Raw genomic sequence first — 27,286 nt, 5'->3', positions numbered from 1 at the left:
ACACAAGCATGGCTCTAGACAGAATTCCATCTTCAGACGGGTCCAAGTGCTTCTAACTAATTAGTCTCCTACTAAATTTCGAACTAAACAATTTCCCTGTGACTTACAAACTACCTCAGAATTAAAGGACATTATCTATTTATGTGTTATTTTCATGGCCAACCAATGATCTAGCCCAACATCTCTCAAATCATTGCCTGGCCAAGTCCTGACTCAAGCATTCTGGTAAAAAGAAATTAATTATCTTATAAAGCAGAATATTCCATGTTCAGGACACCTCAAAGAGTTAGAAAGTTCTTCCCTATCCTGAACAAAAATCTCGGTGATTTTTAAGACCAACTCTGCTTTGTGAAGCTACATAGACCACCCTTCGTTCAGTCTGAATTATTGCTTACCTTTAGACGTTCAATGGCTTCCTCTCCTCCAGGTGTAGACATGATCCTCTCCTGAATACTGGTGACAGATGGTAAGCCCACCTGACTACTGAGTGAGCAGGAAGATGGAGATGAAGTGAGAGACCCCATGGATGCTGTGGAAAAATTGCCAGGGCGTTGATTCTCAGAGGCTAGCAAGTACCTATGCTTATTGTTCTGAAAATCTTTCAGATCTGGGAGACAGAAAGAAAGAAAGGCAGAAAAAGTAGAAAAGAGGGAAAGGAGCAGAGGGAGAAAAAAGACAGGAAGGAACACCAGTGTAAGAAAGGCTAGCATTAAAGCGCCAAGACAAAGACACATTATAAAACAAAGACAAGTTATCATTGTTCTTCTAGATGGCAGTTCTAAAACATGTCTGTCTTTAATACTGGTATCTTTGAGGTTAAGAACCACTTCTAAAGCTAAAAAATTTAGAATCTAAAAAATTCCAGGGTGGGTTACAATTGTGTTTGGTAGGGGGTAACCGGAGCCTCAAAGATAATGTTCAGGCCCTCTCCGTAAACAGGACATGCCGCATTCCTTCTATCCTCTCTACAGCTCCAAATCCGCCAGGTTTTAGATTTCCACTGCTCTTCAATCCCAGCAGTTTATAAGGGTACAGGAAAAAAGATGAACATTTATTTATCAGTGATATCAACCTGGCCCAGTATTTTATAGCATTCAGCAAAAATTGTCAAGAAGATACTACAGTTAAAACAAAAATCTGTAGTGTCCTTTGTATAGCAACATTTCAACATGCTAATAAGAAGCACCTTCAAAATATGCTTTTTTTAAAAAAAGGAGAGGTAAATGCAGAAATCTCAAGAATTTTGTCTAAGTTCTGGTTGAGAACTCAGGGCCAATTACCTCAACAGGGAAGAACAATTAGCAAATTAATGAAATTGGGAGAGTTTACATTCATCTATTAGAGCAAGCAAAAATCAAGGCTGATTATTTGCTAATTATTCAAAGTGAGGCTCTTACTCTGCCAAACAGTACTACCGTGAGTCCCTGGTAAGCCGAGTTCCTACTATGAAATTCAAGTTTCAGGGACACACTTTCACTTACTAAGGTCTTTAACAGAACTATAAGTTTTGTTTTCAAATTTAGTTTTGACAAAAAGACCCACAAACAACAAAACTCATTAATTTGCTGTTTGTATTTCCTTCATTCGTCTTCTTGTCAAACAGACACTAGGGAAAAACCGTAGGTATTGATGGATTCCTATTTTACAATTAGCTCATGTTTGGAAATTTGAGAAAACCTACATTGCTTAAAATTCATACCAAAACTAAGCTAAGTTTTCTTTAAATGATACAAGTCAATGCAGAGTCGGAAAACATTAGTATTTGCTCTATCTGTGGTCTACTCATCTCTACTGAATCAAAGCCAGTTCTTGAAACCCCTTAAAACCAGTGGTTGCTTCAAGACAGTTTGAAAACCACCATCTGCAAGTGCAGAACACAGGAAAACAAGCAAGTTTCCAACGGGGGGACAGGAACTGGAGCAAAAAATCCGCCACGAGGTGACGGCAGCAAGGTAGGAAAGAATAGGACGGGGGAGTTCAGAAGGTCCAATGGACACATGCAAGCCCTAAAAGCAATTAAGAGTAGTAGATTGAAATGGAAATTCAGAAGTAGTCAGGGCTGCTTTCCTGCTTGGAGACAAAATTAAAACTTAGTCATGCATAGCTTTTTGGGAGATGCCGCAAGTGCTCAGAAAAGAGCGAGGCAACAAGCGATAGCAGCACCACCTGGGGCACAGACGCAAGAACAAGATGATCTCTTTCTCACATCAGTATCAGTCAGCTTTGGAAATCTCAGACAGAGCTGCTCCGGTCCCACAGTCACTCTGTGTGGGAGCGTCACTGTGTCTTCAAGGCCTGGGCTCGTCATGGCGGCCAGGCTACGTCTGCTTTCTCCTATCCACGTCCTCCCTTCAAGCCCTATTATATGCCTCATTAAACGAATAAGCAAATCAACTAAAATCTAAAACTCAGCCACCACAAAGTCAAGATTCTTCATTTCTTCTAAGATAAAAATTCCCTCATGAATTATCTTAACAGGGTAGGAAGTCATGTCCTCACCAACTTAATGGTATCTATGGAGAGAACGAGATGTGATCCTTCATGAAAATGTCATTTTGAACACATATTTCAGACACCCAAGTTCTTAAAATCTAATCTGTAATTCCAGAAAAGGAGGGAAATAAAAGTCTTCCTAACCACCATGTAAGCTGAGGCCCAAAATATGGAGGAAACTATCTTAGCATCAGCCCAGATGAGTGCTAACCCAACACTCCGAGCTACTCAGCCACGGACAGGTCAGCCAACTGGGAAGTGACTGTTTTTAACTGTACATTCACCAAGGCTCAGAATTACAAAGCTAATTTAAAAGGATTTTTCTGTTAAATGATCAGACCCTTGAAGGATCTCAAGAGGCCAAAAAGGCATAGTAATGACTTTAAAAACCAAGGCTCTGAGGTTACACTATCCAATCTAACTACACAGGAACCATGGGCTCTCAGTAGCAAATTAAGCACCCCAGGCAAGAGGTGTCCTCAAGGGGTAAAACAGGCATAATGGAATCTTTTCCAGAATCAGGGACAGGATTAAATGAGATAATACACTCAAGGTCCCTGAAATGGGGCCCAGCACACTATAAACACTCAGGAAATGTGAGCTGCTGTCATCACTATCACCATCCCGTATGACTTTGGATTCAGTTTAATCATGTAAGTGGAAAAACTGAACAGCAGAAGCAGCAAGAGACTCTCAAGCCTCTAAACTACTTAACCCACAGACCGAAATTCAGCAGTGTTCGCTAAATGGAGAAGGGCAAAACCAGGATCGTTTCTGAATCTACGGTATGCTCTGTCTGGGATTTCCCTGTTAGGGTTGCTGGCATGCAAAGCTCATTTTAAGGCTGATCCAGCAGAGGCAGATTAGCAAATCAGAGTACTGGAAATAACCAATACATGGAATACACACATTTGCCTCCGCTTCCAGAGTAATCATCGATCAATGGATCAACTGAAGGTAAGCAGGAGGGAAAATACAAGAAGGGTCAAAGTTCAGGTTCAGAAGTGACACAGAGAGGGAACAGAGCAGCATTTGGCATTGGGGAAGATGAAAAAAACTAACACTTAGAATACGTTATCATTTTGCACACTGTATTCACTTAAACTCGGGTGCTAGTCAGTAAGAAGAACTAAACTAGAAGAGACTTTAAAAATCTTACTAGAATTTCAAACAATATTAATTTTTCACTCAAAAAATAAAAATATGCTTTATCAAATAAACCCCGTATACTATTCTACCTGAATCACCCAGTTAACTTCTGATTAGACATTATGCAGGCAGATCATGGAGGTTAAAAAAAAGACTCCTTTTAAGACAACACTGTAAAATAAAATTCTCTGGAAGTCTAATTCTTGAATTTGACAGGAAATGGATATTTTTGCCTTCATGTGTTCATAGGGAGCCGGGTGGGGAGTGGTCCTCAACCATTTTGCAGGAGGGGAAAGATACCACTCCAAGGTAAATCTTAATCCGAAAGGGGACTGGAATGGTAGGTTTGTTACACATGTATTACCACCACTGCATTAATCCAGAGAAGCCCCTAATACAAAAACAAAAATTTCAAGTAACGATTTTATGAAGTGATTAATTTCTCAGTGAGAATAAGCTCATCTAAAATGAAGATCTAATAAAAAATATAAGCAATAACATATTTACATTTTAAAAACGAATTTCATGGGTTCAGCTGGATAGACTAGTACATATTACATAAAGGAAAATTCTGAGATCATTTTCACTGGGTGGTTTTTTTTTTAAATAAAAAACAAAAACAAAAAACCATTTTCCACCATCTGACTTCATCATGTGCTTTGAATCTAGGTTTAAAAACAAGCACGCTGAAGAGGAACCTATCAGAGTTCGTGCTGATCCTTAGTTCACTTACTATCAATAATGTCTCCCAGGCCCTGAGCACGGAGAAGGTCCTTCAGCCGCGTCACCTCCTCCTTCAATTCGCGGACCAGTTTGGCGTTGGGGTCTTCATTGATAACAGCGTTGCACTTAATTTGTTTTGCACGGTCTGCATATCTATATCCAGAAAGAACATTCATTTTTGCCATTCCTCAGATACTCTACTTCTCCCAAGTAATGAACCATTACTTCTATCTCTAAATCAAACGGCTTGAGCATTTGCACACTTCATGAGCCTTACTAACAGTAGGTGCATCAGAAAATTTTATAGTATCTTATTGAGTCGAGGAAAAAGGCTCAGATGAATTTTAGTGATTTACTCCAAATCATAAAAGAAATAAACACCAGAAAGAGGACCTAAAATGCATTTGTCAGACTGCACAGGGTTCTTTCCATCTTTCTATCACCAGAAGAGTAGAAAGTTCTAGATTAAAGTAATGAAAACTATTCATATATAGAAATACAGCTGATCCTTGAACAACATGGGTTAGAGCTACATGGGTCCACTTATAATCAGATTTTTTTTTCGATAAATATAGTCCAGTACTGTAGGTGTTGTCTCTTCCTTACGGTTTTCTTAATAACATGTTCTCTCCTGTAACTCACTTTATTCTAAGAATACAATATGGCATTATATACATATACCTATGTAGGTATATGTATATGTATATAATACAACGTACAACATACAAAATATGGCTTAGTCAACTGTTTAAGTTATGAGTAAGGCTTCTGGTCAACAGCAGGCTGTTAGTAATTGAGTTTTGGGGGAGTCAAATTATATGTGGTTTTCCAACTGTGCAGAGGTTTGGTACCCCTAACCACTGTGTTGTTCAACAGCCAACTATATTCTATTAGTGAACAGTCTGCAATTTTTTTAACACTACATATACTCGTAACTGTATTACTTGTTAAGAGCTGAGCATCTCTATAATGACAAACACCACAAGGGAACTTCTTTTTACAGAAATGAAAATTGTAACAACCTGAAAATGAAATTGAAAACCATAAACAGGTCAATTCTATTCCAATAAAAATCTCCCCCACCCCAAAAAATAAAATAAATAAAAATGAAAATCTCCCCCAACCCATGTTTTCCCTGTTATGAGAGGGATGGATCATTACTTACATAAAACATTACCCAGATAGCATAAGAAAACCAACGGTGTAACAAAATGACTTATGGTGGCACAGTAATCTATTTAGCTATCAAGATCAATTGGGAGTACCTCAGAGTGCTCAAAGTTTCATCATAGTTGATATCTGCTGGGCTCAGAGCAGCAACCATTGCAGTTCGAGAATTGCCACCTAAGAAGATGAATCATGGTTATCGAAAATCATACACATTTTAGAAAGAAGATTTTATTAAATTTATGTCCAATTAGACAACACCATCTCAGATCCTAAGATTTAATCAAGAGTCAACAAATGTCTTGCATGCTCCCATGTCGGGCACTGTTACACCGTTAATCTTGGTGTTTGGATCTACTGTGACAGTTTCCCTCTCCCACCCCAGTGAAGACTTCAGCCACTCCACCAAAATGCCTTTAGTGAGTCCAAGTCACAGTGACGTGGACAGGCCAGCAGGCCATTCTCAGCCTCTTCCTCCTATCAGCGACATCTGACATAGCTCATCACTCCCTTCTCGTAAGGAGAGAAAGAGGCTAACAGAACAGAGAATAAAGAGAATGACCTGGAGGTCAAAAACCATCAGCAAAAAGGTAACACGGAGTTTCCAAAAGAGATTTGAAGAAGGAGCGATAGTTCTGAAGCAGATGTGGTTAGGAAGACAACCACACCAGTCCCTGTTCTGAGATCAACATGATGCGGGAAAGAACCCTGATGTGGCAACATGGATGGAACTAGAGCGTATCATGCTTAGTGAAATAAGTCAAGCAGAGAAAGACAACTATCATATGATCTCCCTGATATGAGGAAGTGGTGATGCAACATGGGGGCTTAAGTGGGTAGGAGAAGAATAAATGAAACAAGATGGGATTGGGAGGGAGACAAACCATAAGTGACTCTTAATCTCACAAAACAAACTGAGGGTTGCTGGGGGGAGGGGGTTTGGGAGAAGGGGGTGGGATTATGGACATTGGGGAGGGTATGTGCTTTGGTGAGTGCTGTGAAGTGTGTAAACCTGGTGATTCACAGACCTGTATCCCTGGGGATAAAAATATATGTTTATAAAAAATAAAAAATAAAAAAAAAAGTGAGCAAATCCAACCAACTTAAATCAAGAGTAACGTGGGTATCTGGAGATTAATTTTCTCCAAAACAAACACAATAGACAAATGACCACAAAAGATAATCAGTAAACAGCGTTAAACAGATAACTACACACCAGTGATCAACATACCTAGATTTTCTCGAAGGAGCCAAGTAAGTACAGAATCCCTGTAAGGAATAAAATCAGTCTTCTTCTTCTTCTTACTCTATTAAACAGAAAGAAATGGTCTTAGCATTGTTAGGGAGGCAAAAGTCACATGAAAGGCAAACCAGTCTAAAATTCCTAAGTAAACTACAGTAGAACCCCATCACTGTAGAAATTTAACATTCATGGCTTCAATTCTTCACAATACCCAAAGTTCATGCAATAATTTTTTTCTTTTTATATTTTATTTTGAAAAATTTAGAACATACACAACAGTTTACAGAGTAGCATAATGACCTACCATCCTGCAACTCCAACCATTATCAATACTTTGCAATCATGTTTCTATTATCCCTCAAACACTTTACACTTTTTCTTCCTGAACCATTTTGAATAAATTGCAGGCACCCTAAATATTTCAGCAGATAAGGATATTCTCTTACTTATTACAGTCACATTTTAATGACCGAATTCAGGAAATTTAACATCAATATACTATTATCCAATATCGTGTCTATATCATATCTTTTACAGCTGTTAGTGTTTTCAAGCAAATCTAATATTTCACCTATAAATAAATATTTTAGATACATGTTTCCAACAAAGAAGAACGTTTTTCTTTTAAGCAGAACTGTAAGACCATATCACACATAACAAAATTAACAGTAATTCCTTAACATTGTTCTCATTTCTAAGCCTCAAACAATGGTATTTTACTTTTGCAGAGGGGCAAATATGAATCCTGGGCATTGCAGGTTAGATGTGTAGGAGCCAAGTCATTTAGTTAATGAATGTACTTGGCCAACCACCAAATCATCAAGTGGACTGCTGTATCTCTAACAACTCTTGTAAAAGTAATATACATTTGGTTTCTTTAGAAGGAAATTATACCCCAAATAAATCCATCTGACAGAGTTAGGACTCAAAGTGAAAAGGTCTAAGACAATGATGTGATTTGCTAATCTGAAGATCTGTAGAGGCTGCGAGATGAATTGTCCGCATATACGTATCCAGCATTTCCTTATACAGCTGCGACCCTTCGCATTACCATGAGATAGAGCAAAAGGCACCAATACAAAGCCAGAACTAAAATGGAATTATATCCTTTGAAAGTAAAAATTAATGCAAGCAAATCTTTTGCAGATAATAGCTACTGCAGTTTGTTCTGGCTGACGACTAAGTCATGACAATTTAAGAAGCCACTAAAGGAAGCCAGGGTTCACTGATAAAACATCTCTCCCTAGTCCTGGTATAATTGGAGGATAAAGGTTAAACTAAGGATGATCTAGTTCTTGCGAAAGCATGGGTATTCAGAAAAAGAGTACTAAGTAGCTGACCTCTGGTCTGTTGAGGAGGAAAGGAAGCAGGCAAGGAGCACTTTAATTCCATCTCTTATCAAAAACATCCCCCCCTATTCATCCTAGTCCACCCACAGACACACTTTCCACCAATGAGAAAGTCATTTCCCAGAGTAGGATCTATTTCTAAATGACACAAACCTGTAGGGAGAATTACCCCCTCTGTCTCCCACAGCTTAGTGGGAGAATCAGTGCACTGCAAAATTCCTGAGGCCTGAGACCTCAGTTCTTCCTTCTCTAGCCCCTCACCACACCTAAACACTCCACTTTGCCTACAGGTAGTACTGAAAATGCTGCAAGAACTAATTTATCAGTTACAAGGACAGCAAGCAGTACTATAAAAATAAGCAGTGTCTCTTTAGCAAACAATGTTCTATTTTCATTTTGGTCAATTAGACTAAATTAAGGAGTAGCTAAATAAAGAACCATTAACAGAACTTCTACCTTTTCCATTTGAAAATATCTCAGAATTTTAGCTACTTCTTTTCTATTTGCTCTCTTACATTATTAATCTCATCTATTCTCACAAATAAGGGCCTCAGTAATTACCTAAAAATGTTTACTTACTGACATCACTAGCCTCTCTAAAAAGAAGTACTATCAAATACGGACTGTGTAATCCTGTTTCACTCCTCAGTAGAAATAACAGTATATTTTAATTCACCCAAAATTATACTTATTACATAAAACTAAAATTTGTCTTTGATCTATTATAGTTATGGCATAGATGGCAAAGTTCTAAACTGGATTTTCCAAAACTAATCCTAAAAAAACCATTTGCAAATGACTGCAACACAGAGCAATATGGGAAATATGCAGGTCAATACTTTGTAAACTTATCCTCTGGTTGATGATGAATGTTAAAAATGAGCAAATGGACAAGTTAGAAAAAACCACTAAATTTTAACAGTTTTCATGTCTGGGGACTCAGATTAGGTATCTGAAGAATATCCACACATACATAAAATCAAACAAAAGACTTTTTAAATCTAAGGAAGCTTTTCCAATAAACCAAAAGAAACAAAACATTACTTTCTATTAAGTAATTTGTGTACAAGTAGAGAACAAACCTATATATTTTAAAATATGAGTATAAAATATTTCATTGCAGGGGCACCTGGGTGGCTCAGGCAGTTAAGTGTCTGCCTTCGGCTCAAGTCATGATCTCAGGGTCCTGGGATCAAACCCCGAGTCAGGCTCCCTATTCAACAGGGGGGTCTGCTTACCCCATTCCCTCTGCCTCTCTCCTTCCGGCAGCTCATGCTCTGTCTCTCTCACTCTCAAATATTAAGTAACATTTTAAAAAATAAAATAATTCATTGCAGATACTCCCTTTATCTCCAATGTTATTCATGTGATTGAAAACTGTTGAGTGCTCTATTATTAATGCAAAATAGTACTAAGAAATTCTAGAGTAATTTTTTAGAAATATAAGGAAAAGTCTATTGTATTGGATTAAAAGGATGCAAAAGAACTTTTTTTCTTAAAGATTTTATTTATTTGGGGCACCTGGGTGGCTTAGCCATTAAGCAGCTGCCTTCGGCTCAGGTCATGATCCCAGCGTTCTGGGATCGAGCCCCATACTGGGCCCCCTGCTCCGTGGGAAGCCTGCTTCTCCCTCTCCCACTCCCCTTGTTTGTGTACCCTCTATCGCTGTGTCTCTCTCTGTCAAATAAATAAAATCTTAAAGAAAAAGGATTTTATTTATTTATGACAAATATAGCGAGAGACAGAACACAAGCACGGGGATCTGGGGAGAGAGAGGAGCAAGCTCCCCGTTGAGCAGGGAACCCGGTATGGAGCTCGATCCCAGAAGCTGGGATCATGACCTGAGCCAAAAGCAGACACTTAAATGCTGAGCCACCCAGGCGCCCCAAAGAGCATGTGTTCTAGAGAGGGAGTTTAACTTGATTCTACAGCCTTCACTTTATATATAACCAAAGAGTAGGAAAAAAAATTTTTTTTTAACAATTTAAATAATCCATGAGAAGAATAAATGAGACAAGATGGGATTGGGAGGGAGACAAATCATAAGTGACTCTTAATCAAACAAAACAAACTGAGGGTTGCTGGGAAGAGGGGGGTTGTGAGAAGGGGGGTGGGGTTATGGACACTGGGGAGGGTATGTGCTTTGGTGAGTGCTGTGCGCAAACCTGGCGATTCACAGACCTGTACCCCTGGGTATAAAAATATATGATATGTTTATAAAAAATAAAAAATTTTTAAAAATATGAAAAAAAATAATCCATGACTTTTCATGATAGGAAACAAGATTATACAAAGAAGTTTAAGAAAAATATCCTAATACTTTCAAGAAGGCAGTTATGTTTTAGAAGAGTACCCATAAGAAATATCTTCATTGCCCTTTCAAGAGCTTTAAAGGTGAATTCTTCAAGTGACAGTCCCACAGATCACTAGGAGAAACATTAAAAAAACACAATGCAGACGCTTCCTCATTCTCCCTCTTGTTCCTTTATTCTGAATTCCCTCTCCAAAGCAAATCATGTTCTCTAAATTAGGTTTGGTGTACAGTCTCATGATTCGTGGTCACTCTGAACAGCAATTCAAAATTCAGAGCCAGAAAGCAAGTAACAAAAAGTTATTTTTCAAGACTCCATTCCTACTTATGCCTCCATACATCCTGCTGAGGATTTACAATCATCACAATTGATTCTACAGCTAGTTCATTCCTACCAAACCCCTCCGTACCTTGCTGGTGCAGTTATCCTATAGATGAAGCATTTAAAAGAAAGAACACAGGATTAAGCCTTCAAAAAAAAGTACTTTAAAGCAATAAATTGAGTATGACTTTTCAGAAACAAGCAAGGAAGCATTTAATTCTTTTTAGGGATTCAAATGATGTACTAGAGTATACAATGACTAGTACCTCCTTAGCCTTTAATCTAAAAAATGAAGCCTGTGATACAAAACTGTTGCAGTTATAGTATCCCACTGTTAAAGAACAGGAAAGAATAACACAATTAAAAAAAATACATTATTGGCTCCCAAATCAACAGCATTCACCAAGGTAAATGCTTAAAAAAACTCCAAAAGGTACTGTAACCTGCTTTAAAAAGATTGTACAGGAAACCATTATGCAACAAAATCCTTGGTTTCGATGAGAGATCTGAAGTCAGGCTCAAAAAGCAACCAAACCCTAGGTCTTCGTAAATAGGTAGTTTTCAGTCTGGCCTCTACAGATCTATGTTTACTTTCGCTCTCCTTGATCTCTTTTGTGTTCTGTAGAAAGTCAAAGTGTGTTATACCTAGTATCTTATCTGAAAAGCTCTAAAAGGAGAAAGCAAGATTACACAAAAGGGCCAAAAAAGGTCAGTCTTCATAAACACATAAAATATCATCAAGTACATTTGCTGAACAGTCAAGTTTTCCCATGTAATCAAGTATATAATACTTACCACCTCTGCCAAGGCTGAAATGACTTTGCCCAGAGTTGTGAGAGACTTATTAATATTCGCTCCTTCCTGAAATCAATACCAAACATGAAAGAATTATGATGAAGAGTATCTTCTACGGCCCCATCATCTATAATGCACAGGATACAACTGAGCCTTATGCTAGCACTCTTTGTTGACTTACGACCACAAATTCTAAAAACCTCTTTTAGTCCACAGTCTCCCCTGTTCACATTAATGCCATGCCAGGACCACACGCCTAACTCACAGTCCTGAGTATGGGCAAGGTGGCTTCCCCAAAACTTACGGATGCTGCCTTCTTCCCCAACTCACCAACATGCGATTTCTGCTCTTGCTAAGTAACCATCCCTCTGGAGAGGGCTGTGTGTGTTCTCACATTTGGGTCTTGTGTGTCCCTGTCCCAACAGTGATGCTTCCATCTAGCCTGTTCCTCAGACACCCTTCAGCTCTTACCCTGACCATCAAGTCCTCCTTAACTATCACTTTACATTACTTATCTTTCATTGACTTTATAGATCAGGCGTCAGCAAAATCTTTCTGTAAAGGTTTTGCAGGCCATGTGTTCTCTGTCACAAGCTCTCAGCCTCACTGTTAGAGACAACACATGAACAAATTTACTGGGACTGTGTAACAGTAAAATTTTATTTACAGCAACAGGTGTGGGTCGGATTTGACCTACTGGCCACAGTTTGCTGACCTATGTTACAGAACATTTATTGACTAGGTCAACTGCTTGATAAAATAAGTACCTTTAATCGAGTCCCTTTGGCACCAGTTGAATCAGCTCGTTCACTTCCCGCTAGATCCACCAAGCTGATTTTACTGACCTAGTCAAGAACAAGAACATTGGGACAATTCAAAAATAAGCCAGGTAGAACCAGAAAACACCAAAAGGCAGGAAACTAAAAATTAGGCATGCAGAAGACTACAAATACTTGTTAGAGCTCTTACATATGGCACAGGGAGACACAGCATGCACAAAAGTTCACAGCAATTACCTTGGTTCAAAATAAGTCATTTTAAGATACACAGGACATATTTTATAATAGTGTGTCATAAAACTCATTAACCCATTAAATGGTATATTAAATACGAAGCCTCCAGCAACTGGAACCCTCACACACTGCTGGTGGGAATGTAAAAGGATACAATCACTCTGGAAGGCAGTTCAGCAGAGTTGTAGACCTACAGAGCTCAACATATGCTACCATAAGCCTCAACCACTCCACTCCCAGGTATTTACCAAGAGAATCAAGAGCAAACAGCCACACAGACTTGCACACAAATGTTCATGGCTTTTTCATTTTCATGCTCAAAAACTGTCAACAATTTAAATGCCCCCCAATAGGCGAGTTAATGCACTAACTGTGATCTAGCTACATAACGGAATACTAATCAGCAACGAAAACAAGTGAACTATTGTTGCACAAAACAACACAGGTGAATTTCAGAATTATGCTAAGAAAGAAGCAAGGCAAAAAAACAGCACATACTATTAATTCCATTCTTATAAAATTCTGGAAAGTGTAAACTAATCTGTACTGACAGAAAGCAGATCAGAACTGCCTAATAAGTACGAGGGTGGCAGGAGTGACACGGTTATTATAAGGTGGCATGAGGCAGCTTCTCAGGGGAATGGACGCGGCCACGACTTGGACTATAATATTGGTTTTACAGGTGCATACACATTAATCTGATTTTATACTTTATGTGTGGTCTATTGTACTTCAACAAATCAATAAAAGTTGTTAAAAAAAAAAAAATAAAGCTTTGGGAAAGTTAGACAAAAGGATCCAAAATGGATTATCAAAGGAACTGTGGTTATAGGATTAACATAATTATTTTTGTAGATGGGACATCATAGAAGAAAGGAAAAAATGTTTTTACTCAAGATGTAAATAGCATTAATATTGTAACTAGCTAAGCAATGTCAAGTTATCTGATCACCTATATGAAGGATTTTTTTTTTTTTTTTTAATAATTTTCAGCTAGGGAGGCAAACCATAAGAGCCTTAACTCCTGGAAACAAACAGGGCCGCCGGAGGGGAGGTGGGTGTGGGGATGGGGACCTGGAGGACGGGCACTAAGGAGGCCCATGACGGAACGAGCACTGGGTGTTCTATAGAACTTATGAATCACTAAGTTCTACATCTGAAACGAATAACATGGTATATGTTAACTAAATTGAATTTAAATAAAAACTTTTAAAAAAATAAAATAATTTTCAGCTAAAAACAAGTCACCAAGTAAAAGGTGATCTTAGTTTTTAGTGATGTTATCACAAATTACACAGTTCATAAGGCAAAGGATCTTTCATCACTACCAGTATAATAAATCTAACTTCAGGTTTAAAAATCCAGAGGCATGCTACTTAAATACACAGGCAGAGAAGAATTCAACATAAATTTATTACACAATAAATTCACATTTACTGAAAGGTTAGTCTGAGTCAGGCACTGTTACATGCACCAACCTGTATCAATATTTAATCATCTTAACAATCCCATGAGCTTGGGAAAACTGAGGCACAAAGAGGTAAGTAACTTGCCCAAGGTAACAGTGCTGTAAAGTGGCAGAGGCACGATCTAAAGAAAGCAATTTAACTCCAAAGTCTACTACATTTAACTACTGTAGAAAAGGAGACAGTAACAAGCAAGGTATCCGAAGAGCATCACAGGCGCTGTGCAGTCCTTTGCTTTCCAAGGAAAAACACACCTTGTCTGCTTAACTGTTGCTTAAATATTGAACCCCCAATAACATTATCAGGACTCAAAACAAACAAACAAACAAACAAACATCTACATACCAAACAAGTAATTAAGAGATTCTAGTCAGGAAATAAAAAAGATTTTCTCCCCACAGTACTGCTTAATTCTTCTGAACAAAGTATTTCTGAGACCCCAAGTCTCTGTTTTCTCTTAACCCTATTTTCTATCTTGCAATTTCACTCAAAAACCCCCCAAAATTCACTCAAAATTGCTTTTGGATGGGAATAAAAGTGACAAGCAAAAGATACAAAATACTCTCTTAAGAAAAAAGGGTAACTTTTTCCGCTCCATAAGCTGCAGAGAGTAGCAAGAGGGACTTCTGAAAAGCCCCGTTCCATCAACTCAAGCCCGTTCACTGACACTGTCCTACCTTCTCAGTGGAAAGGTTGGTCTCAGTATCATGTTTCTTCTGGGTGAAAACAATGGTAAACACAGCATGGGAACGGCTACTTGTTTCATTCATGTTGGTAGCTGCCACCGTCCTAAATAAACATAAAGGTGACATGTGACAATGGAATTCTTAGATGAAAGTTAAAATGGATAGCATAACTGTAACAATCAGAAACAATCGCTTTAATCATAGATCACGAGATTGTCACTTGCACAAATTATTCTCAATACACCTTATTTGTGAGCTTATCAAGTCATCCCCAAATCCAAAGGTCTCCCATCAGAATCATTTTTTATACCTCAGTTGTCCCTTTCAAAACCACTGGGGCATTTAATTTGTATTCTTTATTCCACAATTAATTCCATGGGCATATAATTATCCAACATTTTACCACAACCTAATCAAAACCTGATATTCTAACTTAACCAACATTCTGCCATGTTGCAGCACTGCATTATTTTTGATGAGAAGATGCTGAATATGCTGAAGCCCTTTCTTTTTACCCCAGCACAGCCAAGGGATCAGAGGATCTACAATTAAAGCAACTTTCCTAAGTATAAAGGTGGTCTCAAATCCTTAACTGGGAACAAAGGACCTGAAAAGGTGCCAAAGCCTTCAGTCATTAGTCTATTTCTACCATACCTGGCTTTGTTCCCAGCATCCATGAGGTCAGCAATGTCTGTGTAGGAAGTGACTGCCAGCTTGGACAGATCCTCCACATATGGGCCAAGAAGTGGGTGTTCGCGCACACGCAAATGACCCTTGTTTTTTGGATTCAGCAGGTCTCGTACTCTTTCACAGTAAATTTCCATGTAGCTCACCTAAGAATAAATTATTAAGTGAACTGGAGGACTTGGAAAAAGAAATCCTATATATTAAAAATTCTTTTTATACTTTTATTCAAAGCTCTAGAGTTGGGGCGCATGGGTGGCTCAGTCAGTTAAGCATCTGCCTTCAGTTCAGGTCATGATCCCAGGGTACTGGGATCGAACCCTGAATCAGGGTCCCTGCTCAGTGGGAAGCCTGCTTCTCTCTCTCCCTCTGTAGCTCCCCTGCTTGTGTACTCTGTCTCTGTCAAAAAATAAAATATTAAGGGGCGCCTGGGTGGCTCAGCGGGTTAAAGCCTCTGCCTTCGGCTCAGGTCATGATCTCAGGGTCCTGGGATCGAGCCCCGCATCGGGCTCTCTGCTCAGCAGGGAGCCTGCTTCCTCCTCTCTCTCTGCCTCCCTCTCTGCCTACTTGTGATCTCTGCCTGTCAAATAAATAAATAAATAAAATCTTAAAAAAAAAAAAAAAACCAGCTCTACAAGGAGAGATCAACAATCTTTACAAAGAGAAATGCCTTAGGTCTAGTCCATTTCATTCTATTAACAGTCGCACAGACATCGCTGTCTAGCTTAGAACCGGCCTTCTGATGGACTCAAGAAAGAATAGGAGCTAAGAAGGCTACCTCGGCAGTCAGCAGCCACTACCTAAGTCAGAAAAAATACCATTTTTAGTAGCAACTTACCAGTTACTAATACACTTCTAAAAATATATGCTGTTGTCAATAATTGAGGGCTACAGTGAGGTTACTCTAAAAGCTTGGAAATAAAAATTCTATTAGAGTTAACACGAAGAAATACTACCAATGTTCCAGAGCAGGGAAGACAAAAAAGAGACCAGCAACCCCAGTACGGTAACACTAACCACACACAAACCATGTATCTACCACAAGGAGTGAGGACTGGTCAGCATGGAGTCTGACGGCATGGCGAGACCTGTCCACGACTGGTGAGGGAAGAGGAAGCCTCAGCCAGTACATTGCGGAAGTCTCGTCCCACCAGCAGGACTGTTCCTCTCCTGGAGCTGAAGGTCTCAGACTATCCTTTCTTTACCTGAAGCAGGCCAACATCTCACTCATCTAGGAAACTCCTCCCTCTCTATCTCCATGCTCACTAAAAAACCAGCAGGGTTCCAACCCAAGTCTGTCCACAGGAAGGTAAGATAATATACCAGCCTTGCTAATGTTTAATGTTCTGGTCTAGGGAAGAATAAAAAATAAAAGGGAAAGTAACAAATAAAAGTAGTGGTTTCATAACACAAGTCAAATGAGCTTCACTCAAGAGTCTGGCTTTGAAGGTTGCTTCTGGTCCTGATTTATCTGTAAGACCAGACTTCTAGGCAAATAAGGCTCTGGAGGGGGAAATTCACCACAGGAAGACTCATTATGCTCTTCTCTTGTGTATCCTGAGCTATTCAAGCACACAATAAAATTTGGCACTTGTATACTTTAAATTTCTATAGACACATTTCCAAGTGTCTGAAACAATAGAACCACTATTTCTATTGCTTTTTTCTTTCACTCAGTCTCAGATCTGACTGTGTACTTTATTTTTATTTTTTAAAAAAGATTTTATTTATTGGGGCGCCTGGGTGGCTCAGTGGGTTAAAGCCTCTGCCTTCGGCTCAGGTCATGGTCCTGGAGTTCTGGGATTGAGCCCCACAGTCAGGCTCTCTGCTCAGTGGGGAGCCTGCTTCCCCCTCTCTCTCTCTGCCTGCCTCTCTGCCTACTTGTGACCTCTGTCTGTCAAATAAATAAATAAAATCTTAAAAAAAAAAAGATTTTATTTATTTATTTGACAAAGACAGAGCAAGAGAGGAAATACAAGCAGGGGAAGTGGGAGACGGAGAAGCAGGCTCCCCACTGAGCAGGGAGCCTGATGCGAGACTCCAATCCCAGGACCCTGGGATCATCACCTGAGCCAAAGGCAGAGGCTTAACAACTGAGCCACCTAGGTGTCCCACTGACTGTATATCTACACTGCATTTTAGAATCAGTTTTTTAAAATATGGAGAACCCTTGAGTAACTGATCCCATATGAGATCAAAACAACAGGACAACAAGTACACCTTCTTAAAGCAGGTCTTCCTATAAAGTGAAATGGCACTTTAACATTCCTGTGTAGTATTTAAACTTGGATATACACTCCGGAGTCCCAGAAAGATACTACATCTTCTCGAATGATTTGCTGTCCCTCTTCACCCAGGTATGGGAGTATGAGGACCCAAGTAACCTAGGTAAGGGCTGCTGTGCTCTGCTACTTAGTCTCTAACTTGCAAACCCACCTAAAGCCGGCACCAGTTCGTTTACTTCCGAGCCAGCCACTACAGCCCCCACGCGGCAAATTCAATTCACTGAGCAGAAGCATCTTCCAGGCATTTTCTAGGCACTTGGCACACATCAGTACATAAAACAGACAAAAATCCCTGCCCCAGCGAGTTTATGATTCTAAATAAAAATAAGTGACAAATACTTAAGTAAACAGAATTCTAAAGTAGGTTAGAACATGAAGAGACCTGGGGTGGGGTCGGGAGGGGAGGGAGAACAGGAGAGAGACCAGAGTGCTGGGCTGGAGGGCCAGCTGCAGGGTTAAACAACGGTCAGAGTCAGTTTCGTTGAGAGGGTAAGCCTTAAGCAAATGACTGGAAGGAGCTGAAATACTTAGACAAAAAGACACACAGAGGAAGAAAATTTCAGGCAGAAGGAAAGTCAATGTAAAGGCCCGGAGGCAGGAAAAGTTCCTATTGTTCCAGAAACGGCCCCAAAGCCAGTGGCTGGAGCAAATAAAGGAGAGAAGCAGGAGAGCGGGCAGAGGTCCCGATGCAAGGAAGTACAGGATCGACCACACCGCACTCCCAGCAGACGGTGAACTCCAGTATGGAAGGACGTGGCGTCTTCTCTTATTATACACAAGCTCAAAAACTGTCACATTCTATCACTCTGTCTATCCTTTGAATTTATTTAAAATATGTGATATTTTAATAAGAATAAAATCTACTGAATTTTCATTTGTTATACATTTAGTTGTCAGAAAAAATATAGGATGAGACAAGTTATTTAGAGACTTAATTTTAACAAAAATATTTTTAGAGCAGCACATTCCCATTTTGGTGTATGATAGTCACAAGGCAGAATTCTCTAAAATTTATAGATTTAGGCAACACTTTATAGGTAAAGAAAAGTTGACCAGCTATGTGGGTCAACTTGGAATTGTGTAAGTCCTATAGAACATCACAACACATACATTAAAAAAAAAAGTTTGCTTAAAAACAGCTTCATGTCTCAGAACAACAGGCTCATGTTAATAGAACACTTAATTTCAGTTACTACAGAACTGAGTAGCAAAGCAGGAGGTAAGTGAAACAGCTTCAAAAAGCACATATCAATGAGTAGAAATGTTAATTAAATAAATGAATGTATGTATACAATGTAATTCTACAGACCTCTTCTTCAAAGAGCTGGAGTATACACTGGGTGAAGAATAACTGTCTAAGATTGTAGGCAATTAAAAAGAGGGAAGGGGAGATCTGATTATACAGAATTTAAAAACTAATGTCTGGGGGGTACCTAGGTGGCTCAGTCGTTAAGCCTCTGCCTTCGGCTCGGGTCATGATCCCGAGGTCCTGGAATCGAGGTCTACATCGGGCTCCCTGCTAGGCGAGAAGCCTGCTTTCCACCACCACCCCCCTTCTTGTGCTCCCTCTCTCACTGGCACAATAAATAAAATAAAATAAAATAAATAAAATCTTCAAAAACAAACAAACACCAATTCCTGTCACAAATCACTATTAATAAATATGAAAGGGGGAAAGAATTCACACAAATGATCAAGATAAGCACTGCAATCTCAAAATGTAAATAGGCATATGTATAATTTACAAAAACAAAAATACTACAAGTTGGCAATGACACAATGGGTACTTACACCCTCCTGATGGAACTGGAAATTGGTACAGTGTTTCTTTCTAAAAAGCTATTTGGCAATTCACATGTATTGTTTGACAACCGGATACGTAAACGAAATAACTAATAATAAAGCTTATGAACAAGCTTCTGACTTATGAACAAGGACTTAATTGCAACGTTATTCATGATGACCAAAACTCAGAAGTAGCCTAAGAATACGAAACTGGGAGAGTGGTTAAACGACCCGCAGTCATCACCTGGGCCCGCTGGAATGGAGGCGACGGAGTGCAGAGGCCTGTGGCTTTATTTAACCCACGGCTGTACTCACCTCTACAGAGTAAGACATTTCTTCATTACAGTTGTCATTGATTTTCTCAAACAGTTCTTCACATAGCTACAGAGGCAGAAGGAGAGAGGTGGGAACAGCGAAAAGGAGAGAAGTATAAAGACACCCATGAGTGCTAACTGAATAAGCGAGATCCCTTTTCTCTTTCTCAAAATATTAATGGTAACAACATCAAAGGAGAATGCATTGAATGAAATAAAAGGACAGTTGTGAATTTTTATTCTCCCTTGATGACAGCATCTCAGAAATGTTTCCTTAGAAAGCAAGCCACATTTAGGGGAAAAGTTCTGTGTCTTCCTGTGTTAGGTCCCTAGCACATTAAATTTATGTAGAATCCAATTCGTCACACTATCCTAGAGTAACAGTGAATCTACTACTATTATGTAGCAGTCAAACTACTATTAAACTACATTTTGGGGATGCCTGAGTGGCTCAGTCAGTTAAGCATCTGCCTTCAGCTCAGGTCATGATCCCAGAGGCCACATTGGGTCCTTGCTTAGGGGGAGCCTGCTTCTCCCTCTGCCTGCCACTCCCTCTGCTTCTGTTCACATATGCTTTCTTTCTCTCTGACGAAAACAAAACAAACAAAAAACCCTATATTTTGTACACATTTTATCATGCTATATAAATTTTATTTTATATTGTCAGTTACCATACACATTACAAATCATACGTATGTATGTATAAAGAGAGAATGCATACTATTTCAAGGGAGTAAATGAAGGTATTTAAGAATTAATTTTGATAGTACGGAGGTGCCTGGCTGGCTCAGTCAGTGGAACATGCAACTCTTCATCCCAGGGTTGTGAGTTCAAGCCCTACGCTTGGTGTAAAGATTACTTCAAATAAATAAATAAATAAAAGAATAATTCTGTCCGTATAAAATTTTCCCCTTTACCTTTGTCTTAAGATTCCAAGCCCTTTATAAGAGGCTATTCTACCTCACAGTGACATTTCCAACAGAAAACATTAACTTTTCTAGATCAGGAAAATCACAAAATTTCACTCTCCCCATCCTTTGAATTTATTCAAAATGTGGTATTTTAATAGGAATACTTAATAAAATTCTATTAAATTTTTATCTGCTATACATTTAATGTTTAGGCAATCAGTACAGATTTGGAAAATGAACTCTATGTTTGTGATTCTCCAGAAGTCTAAATAGAATTTAAAATGTATTATAAATGGCAGTCTCTAAATGATAATCTTGTTTTTAAAAATTAATGCTTTTGCATTAAAATTAAATATTTCAAAATTCTACAAGAGATATATATATGTAATTATATAAAAACAGATTAGGGGCACCTGGGTGGCTCAGTCATTAAGTGTCTGCCTTCAGCTCAGGTCATGATCCCAGGGTCCTGGGATCAAGCCCTGCGTCGGTCTCCCTCCTCAGCAGGAAATATGCTTCTCCCTCTCCCACTCCCCCTGCTTATGTTCCCTCTCTCACTGTTTCTCTCTGTCAAAATAAATAAATAAATAAATAAATAAATAAATAAATACATACATACATACAATCTTTTTTTAAAAAAGATTAAAGGAGAAGGATGGAGAAACTAAGTGTGATGATGGAGTAAACAGACTGTTTAGTATAAGTTGCTATAATCTACAAAATATTATTTCATTGCTAAAGAAGTATACATAGTAGTAGAAGTAAGGCCTCCAGAACCACCGTGCCTGCATTGGGATTCTAGCTCTGCCACTCCCTTGGGCAAGTGACATGACCTCCCTATGCTTCAGTTTCCTCATCTTTAAAATGAGGGAAATAAAATAAAGGCAACAACTGCATCTACTTCTTAGGGTCAAACTAGGAGGATGAGCTGAGTATCTGTGAAACACTTGGACCAGTGCTTGCACATCATGAGTGCTACACAGTATTTTCTCTAATTATTATTGTAATTTTTGCTACTCCTATACACAAAGAAGGACAATTCCTAATAGATGTTTTAATATTGACAAATATTTTTAACAGAAGAAAATACATTAGTATGTTCAGTTTTTTCTGAAAAATTCTTAGTCTTTACTGATAGTTAAGCATTTCAATTATACAGCTGACTTTAAAATTATAGTCCAATAATCCATTAGAAAAAGTAGCTGTTGCTCTCTTATGTATCTTACTCTCAGAATACCTAGAGGTTACAGTAGGCCTATAGTAAAAAAAAAAAAAAAAAAAAAAAACTTTAAAATTAATTCCAAATATCATCAATAAAAGCAAACCACACTTCTGTCATTAATGAGAGAAGTTCCTTCTAAATTCCTAAGTTTCTATGTCACAACTCCTCTCCATTCCAAACATACAAGGTCAAAAGACACTGCTCTTAAGAATTCTCAGACTATTCAAGCTTACTGTGATAATATTAAATTAATAAGATAAAAGGAAAATATCTCTGATAAGGCAATTAAAAAACTAAAAAATAATCATATGTTTAAAAGGTGATCTATATTATGGGATTTGGTAAACTATCTGATCAACAACACCGACCAGGTGTCCCAGGATTCAGAACAAAGCCTGGCACACGCTACCATTTTTTAAAGAAGCTGGTAGCACTGTTCAAAAGATAAAATACCCAGACAGGGGTATGCAGCAAAACTTTTACAGAATGCCAACTCCCCACATTTAAAGACAGACATGTCTACATGTCGGTCTTTTCCATTAGACCACTAGATCCTTTGAAGAAAGGAACAAGTGATTTATTTTATTTTTGTCCCTTGCATAGGATAGTCCCGGTATAAATGTTTGCTAAATAAAAGAAAAATATGTATTGTTACAGCAAGTGAAAACTAAAAGTAATATTAAACAGAGGTCTTTTGTTGTTTTTGTTTTTTTACCTGTGGAATTATGCCAGCCTGGCTTTCTTCTTGTTTACCCATCATTGTATAAGATTTCCCAGCACCAGTCTGCCCATAGGCAAAAATACAGACATTATATCCCTCAAAGGCATGTAAGAGCATTTCCTTTCCAATGTCATTGTACACACGGTTTTGAGATGCAAAACAGGGATCTTCAGGCTGTAGAGATTAAAAGGAGAAATAAATGGCATTTTATTTGTATTCTTTCCTAGGCTTATTTGATTACTGCTATAATAAATTTAAATGTTTGGAATCTCAACAGTCACCTATTAAAATATATTATAAAATTTTTAAATCCTTTCTACACAGCTTATTTTTCTCTTATTTCACACACATACACACACACACAGTCATCCGGCTCAGCCAAACATAAAAATATCTGCATGAAATTATCTCACCCAATTACACGTCACTTTCCATAACCTTAAAAGTATCACTCTTCATCCACAGAAAGGTACAAGAAAATTTTCTTAAATGGAAAATGGTACTAAAAGTTCAAAGGTCAAGTCCACATATAAAAATACTTCCCAGCACTCACTCTAGGTAGTATGGCTATTTCTCAATAAACCTAGCTTTTAGTGACAAATGTCCAACCCCTTTCACAGGTCTTTCTGTTGGTCATCAGGTTCTGTCAGTAGTTTAAAACCTCTCCTACTCCAGCACAAAACAGAAAAAAAAAAAAAAAATGTAATGAAGAGAAACAAATGCAAGCTGTAGTTCACGAAAAATCCCTAGAAGCCAGCAAGATTTGGGTCCTTTACTATAAGAAGAGTACTGCAAAGGGCCCCACTCTTTCCATTTTCCTAGGTGTTAGTCATCTCTGTCCTCTTTCTGGACCTTCAAGCTCTTTCAAAACTGTTGACAACCAGCACTGTTCTATTATTACACGGCACCGTAAGTATACTCACCGAGGTATGAGACCAGTAGGAGTAGTCGAAACTAAAGGACTTTGGAGCTTCCTTTGGGTTCTTTGGGTTAATAATACCTAGAAAATGAAAATGATTTGGTTTTGTAAGTCACTCAGTTACATGTTCTTTAGTTCAACATGATGTTGTTTTAAGTTCAAAACATCCAAATCAGTAAATTCATACCACTGAATCTGAAGAAGGCAATCGAAAAACAAAAATTATCACATTTTTAACAGGTAGGATCTGTACATAGAATTTAGAAGAATCAGACCATCAACATCCACTGGGTGCCACCAGGATTCAGAACACAGCCCGGTACAGAGCAGGTGCTCAGTAAGTATTTTATGGCTGAACCATGGTAAATAAGAACCCAAAATTCAGAAATGGGCCACATAATTATTTGCATAAATATTTCAATACATTAGAAATAAAAATTAGGGTCCCCTAAGTGGCTTAGTTGGTTAAGCAACTGCCTACAGTTCAGGTCATGATCCCAGGGTCCTGGGATCGAGTCCCACATCAGGCTCTCCCTGCTTCTCCTCCTCCCTCTGCCTGCCACTCCTCCTGCTTGTGCCCCCCCTCTCTCTGTCAAACGAATAAATAAAATCTTCTAAAAATAAATAAATAAATAAAAATTAGAAAATTACTGGATACAACTACCTGAAGTAAATCCTTTTTAAAGATCTTATTATCTACTTTAGAAAAGCATTTGATAATTAAGTATTCATTGGAAAGACAGTCTTATTTCTGAAATCCACATTCGATAATAACATTATACACACACACACACACACACACACACACGTGTACTGTGTATGTCTACAGTGGAATCACAGACCACAAATCATCTGTCGAATGTTATAGGCAACAAAATTGGTTTAAGGATTTTATTTACTCATTTATATGAGAGAGAGCACCCACGCGTGCGAGCAGGGAGGAGGGGCAGAGGTTAAGGGAGCAGGGAGTCTGACTCGGGCTCCATCCCAGGACCCTGGGATCATGACCTGAGGCACCCAGGTACGCTGAGACAGCAAAATTACTTTTTGACAGAAAAGCACGAAGCCTTACTGCCCCGACTGAAAGTATTTCAGGTGTGACCAACCCAGGCACACCATACTTCAGGGACCGGCTGAACCCGAGGCTTAGTCTCCCTTCCTTCCTCACACACGGAAAGCCTTAGCGCCTCCGCTGCACATGGAAGAGAATCTTCACGACACAGGGTCATGAAATCCCTTCAAAGACCAGACGTCTCAGCCAATCCACTTCCCTAAGGCACGGCCACGTCCCAGGCTATCGGTGAGATCACGATGAAAAAATAACCGTCCGGGGCAGCTGCTGCCCGGGACACAAACAGCAACAGTTGCTACGGCGGCGCTCAGTTCTCCCTCCCGCTGGGCTCCTCGGCCGGGCCACACACTTCTGCTCAAACCTCAGCTGCTGCAGAGTGTGAACAGGCTCGTACTGCACAGAATCATGTGACGAGGAGACATGGTTCTAGAAAGAACATCTCCCCACACACAAACGGCAACCTAAGCAATGAACCAAAAGGCACCAGGGACAAGATTTACATAATGGCCAACCTCGTGCAGTGCTAGAAGCACCGTAAGCCCTGAGCTCTGGGAACATTCTGCGGACCTGCCCTCCTGCCCCTAAGGCAGACAGAGGTTTTGTCACCGTCACTGTACAGAGACACCATCACAAAGAGGTTCAGCAACGTCAGCAAGGCTACAGAGCTAGCTAGTGGCATCCCAGAATGCGGACTCCGACGGCTCGGCTCCAGAGCCCCTACTCGTAGCCACGGTACCCGTTTACAGGCTTACTCTTTGCCTCTATGTAGCGACTGCCAGGGCAAACACAGTAAGGCATTTTATGCGTATGTATACATATGTGTGCATGTATGCACATGTCTACGACTACACCCTAAAATTACATCATGGGCATTGTTTAGAACCTTCTTACCCAGGGGTCCCTGGGTGGCTCAGTGGGTTAAAGCCTCTGCCTTCAGCTCAGGTCATGATCCCAGGGCCCTGGGATTGAGCCCCACGTTGGGCTCTCTGCTCCTCGGGGAGCCTGTTTCCCCTTCTCTCTCTCTCTGCCTGCCTCTCTGCCCACTTGTGATCTCTGTCAAACAAATATGATGAAATCTTAAAAAAACAAAACAACAACAACAAAAAAAACCTCCTTACCCATTGAAAACTAAGAACTAGGAGGATCACAGTTCCTAAAAGATGGAAGACTACCCACAAACTCTACCAAGCAAATGGAACTTAGTGTCACACTATGTGCAACAGATTCAGGCTTCAGCGGCGCAGCGACAGAGACCAGGACAAGACCCTCAAGTAGTCTTCACTGCTCAAAAACATGGTTAACATAAACACTCTCGAACCTCTAGGAAATTTGCTGTTATAAGACCTTGAAGCCATACTTGACTCCATCTTTTAGCTACTCACTGCTGGTACCAATTCTCCCAAGAACAACTAGATAGTTTCCAGTTGCACCTCTTTGTTCCCTCTTCCCTAGGACTAAGCAGCAGAAACACTACACCCGCAAGCAATTCTCCTGATCCACAGGAAATCCTTTTCACCTTCCTCAAGATTCCCTCCTTTCAGATCTTTGCAGCTTCTGAATCTAAGTTTCCTAATGTACAGATTTGAACTCAAACTGCCTTCTAAGTAACTGCCTGCATGTAGACAAAACTTTTTAACAAAAATAAGTAAATCAAAATATAATTCTGAAGAGCTACTTTCATAATAGTTATGTCAAACAAGATGAAATTTACCCACAATATTTAAAAGATTTTAATTCTTATATGAAGGATATTTTACAGAAAACACCTTAGAACAATGTAAAACTCAACTCAGTACTGTTGTTACCTGTTTGAGGGGGTAGTGTAAGCCCCGGAAGACACGCATAATTTTTTTTTTGAAGATTTTATTTATTTATTTGACAGACAGAGATCACAAGCAGGCAGAGAGGCAGGCAGAGGGTTGTGGGGGGAAGCAGACTCTCTTCTGAGCAGAGAGCCCGATGTGGGGCTCGATCCCATGACCGGAGCCAAAGGCAGAGGCTTTAACCCACTGAGCCACCCAGGCGCCCTGGCATGGATAATTTCTATATGTTAGCTGAAGAGTATTTAATAGGATAGTTTGCTTTATATAATTCTTTACAATTATATATGTCTCGTATTATCTTAAGTATACGAAATGTTTCCTAATAGGGCGCCTGGGTGGCTCAGTGGGTTAAGCCGCTGCCTTCGGCTCAGGTCATGATCTCAGGGTCCTGGGATCGAGTCCCGCATCGGGCTCTCTGCTCAGCAGGGAGCCTGCTTCCTCCTCTCTCTCTCTGCCTGTCTCTCCATCTACTTGTGATCTCTCTCTGTCAAATAAATAAATAAAATCTAAAAAAAAAAAAAAAAAGAAATGTTTCCTAATAAAAAATTTGAAACTTTCCAACTCTGCAAACAAAAGCACTGTTATAAAAATAAAATATCAGCAACAGCCCTTCACCTCATCAGAAGCCCATGATCTCTACCATTACTTCCAAGGACAACGAACTAATATTTTCTAATGTGCCAAAGGTTTTCTCCTTCTGAATTAATAACAGTTGAGATCTAACTTACTTCCTTTAACCCAACTAAGAAACAGGATGTTTCCAACTATGACTAAAACGCGGCAGGGGGCTGGGGGGGGGACAGTACATGTAATGGGAAGGAAATGCGATTGGG

The 27,286-nt window shown here is 39.3% G+C and overlaps 1 protein-coding gene across 11 annotated transcripts in view; it reads right to left on the bottom strand.

Moving 5' to 3' along the window:
* The window catches only part of KIF1B (kinesin family member 1B), a 144,298-nt gene that overhangs the window by 78,976 nt on the left and 38,036 nt on the right, over window positions 1-27,286 (bottom strand). For 3 of the 11 annotated variants that reach the window (XM_082685364.1, XM_082685373.1, XM_082685367.1), the window contains exons 3-15: window positions 23,563-23,639; window positions 22,634-22,813; window positions 19,787-19,852; window positions 15,372-15,550; window positions 14,709-14,820; window positions 12,320-12,397; window positions 11,553-11,618; window positions 10,846-10,863; window positions 6,764-6,839; window positions 5,631-5,709; window positions 4,376-4,518; window positions 3,403-3,444; window positions 396-607 (exon numbers count right to left, since the gene is read on the bottom strand). In XM_082685364.1, coding sequence (XP_082541490.1) covers window positions 396-607; window positions 3,403-3,444; window positions 4,376-4,518; window positions 5,631-5,709; window positions 6,764-6,839; window positions 10,846-10,863; window positions 11,553-11,618; window positions 12,320-12,397; window positions 14,709-14,820; window positions 15,372-15,550; window positions 19,787-19,852; window positions 22,634-22,813; window positions 23,563-23,639 — 1,328 coding nt within the window. The remainder of the gene's footprint in view (window positions 1-395; window positions 608-3,402; window positions 3,445-4,375; window positions 4,519-5,630; window positions 5,710-6,763; window positions 6,840-10,845; window positions 10,864-11,552; window positions 11,619-12,319; window positions 12,398-14,708; window positions 14,821-15,371; window positions 15,551-19,786; window positions 19,853-22,633; window positions 22,814-23,562; window positions 23,640-27,286) is intronic. The other 8 variants (XM_082685365.1, XM_082685366.1, XM_082685372.1 and 5 more) reach the window with 5 other exon arrangements.

Source organism: Mustela nivalis (genome assembly GCF_964662115.1).
Source record: "Mustela nivalis genome assembly, chromosome: 10".
Lineage (NCBI taxonomy): Eukaryota > Metazoa > Chordata > Mammalia > Carnivora > Mustelidae > Mustela > Mustela nivalis.
Note: the sequence above shows the minus strand (reverse complement) of the source record. Positions and strands in the feature narration are given on the sequence as shown.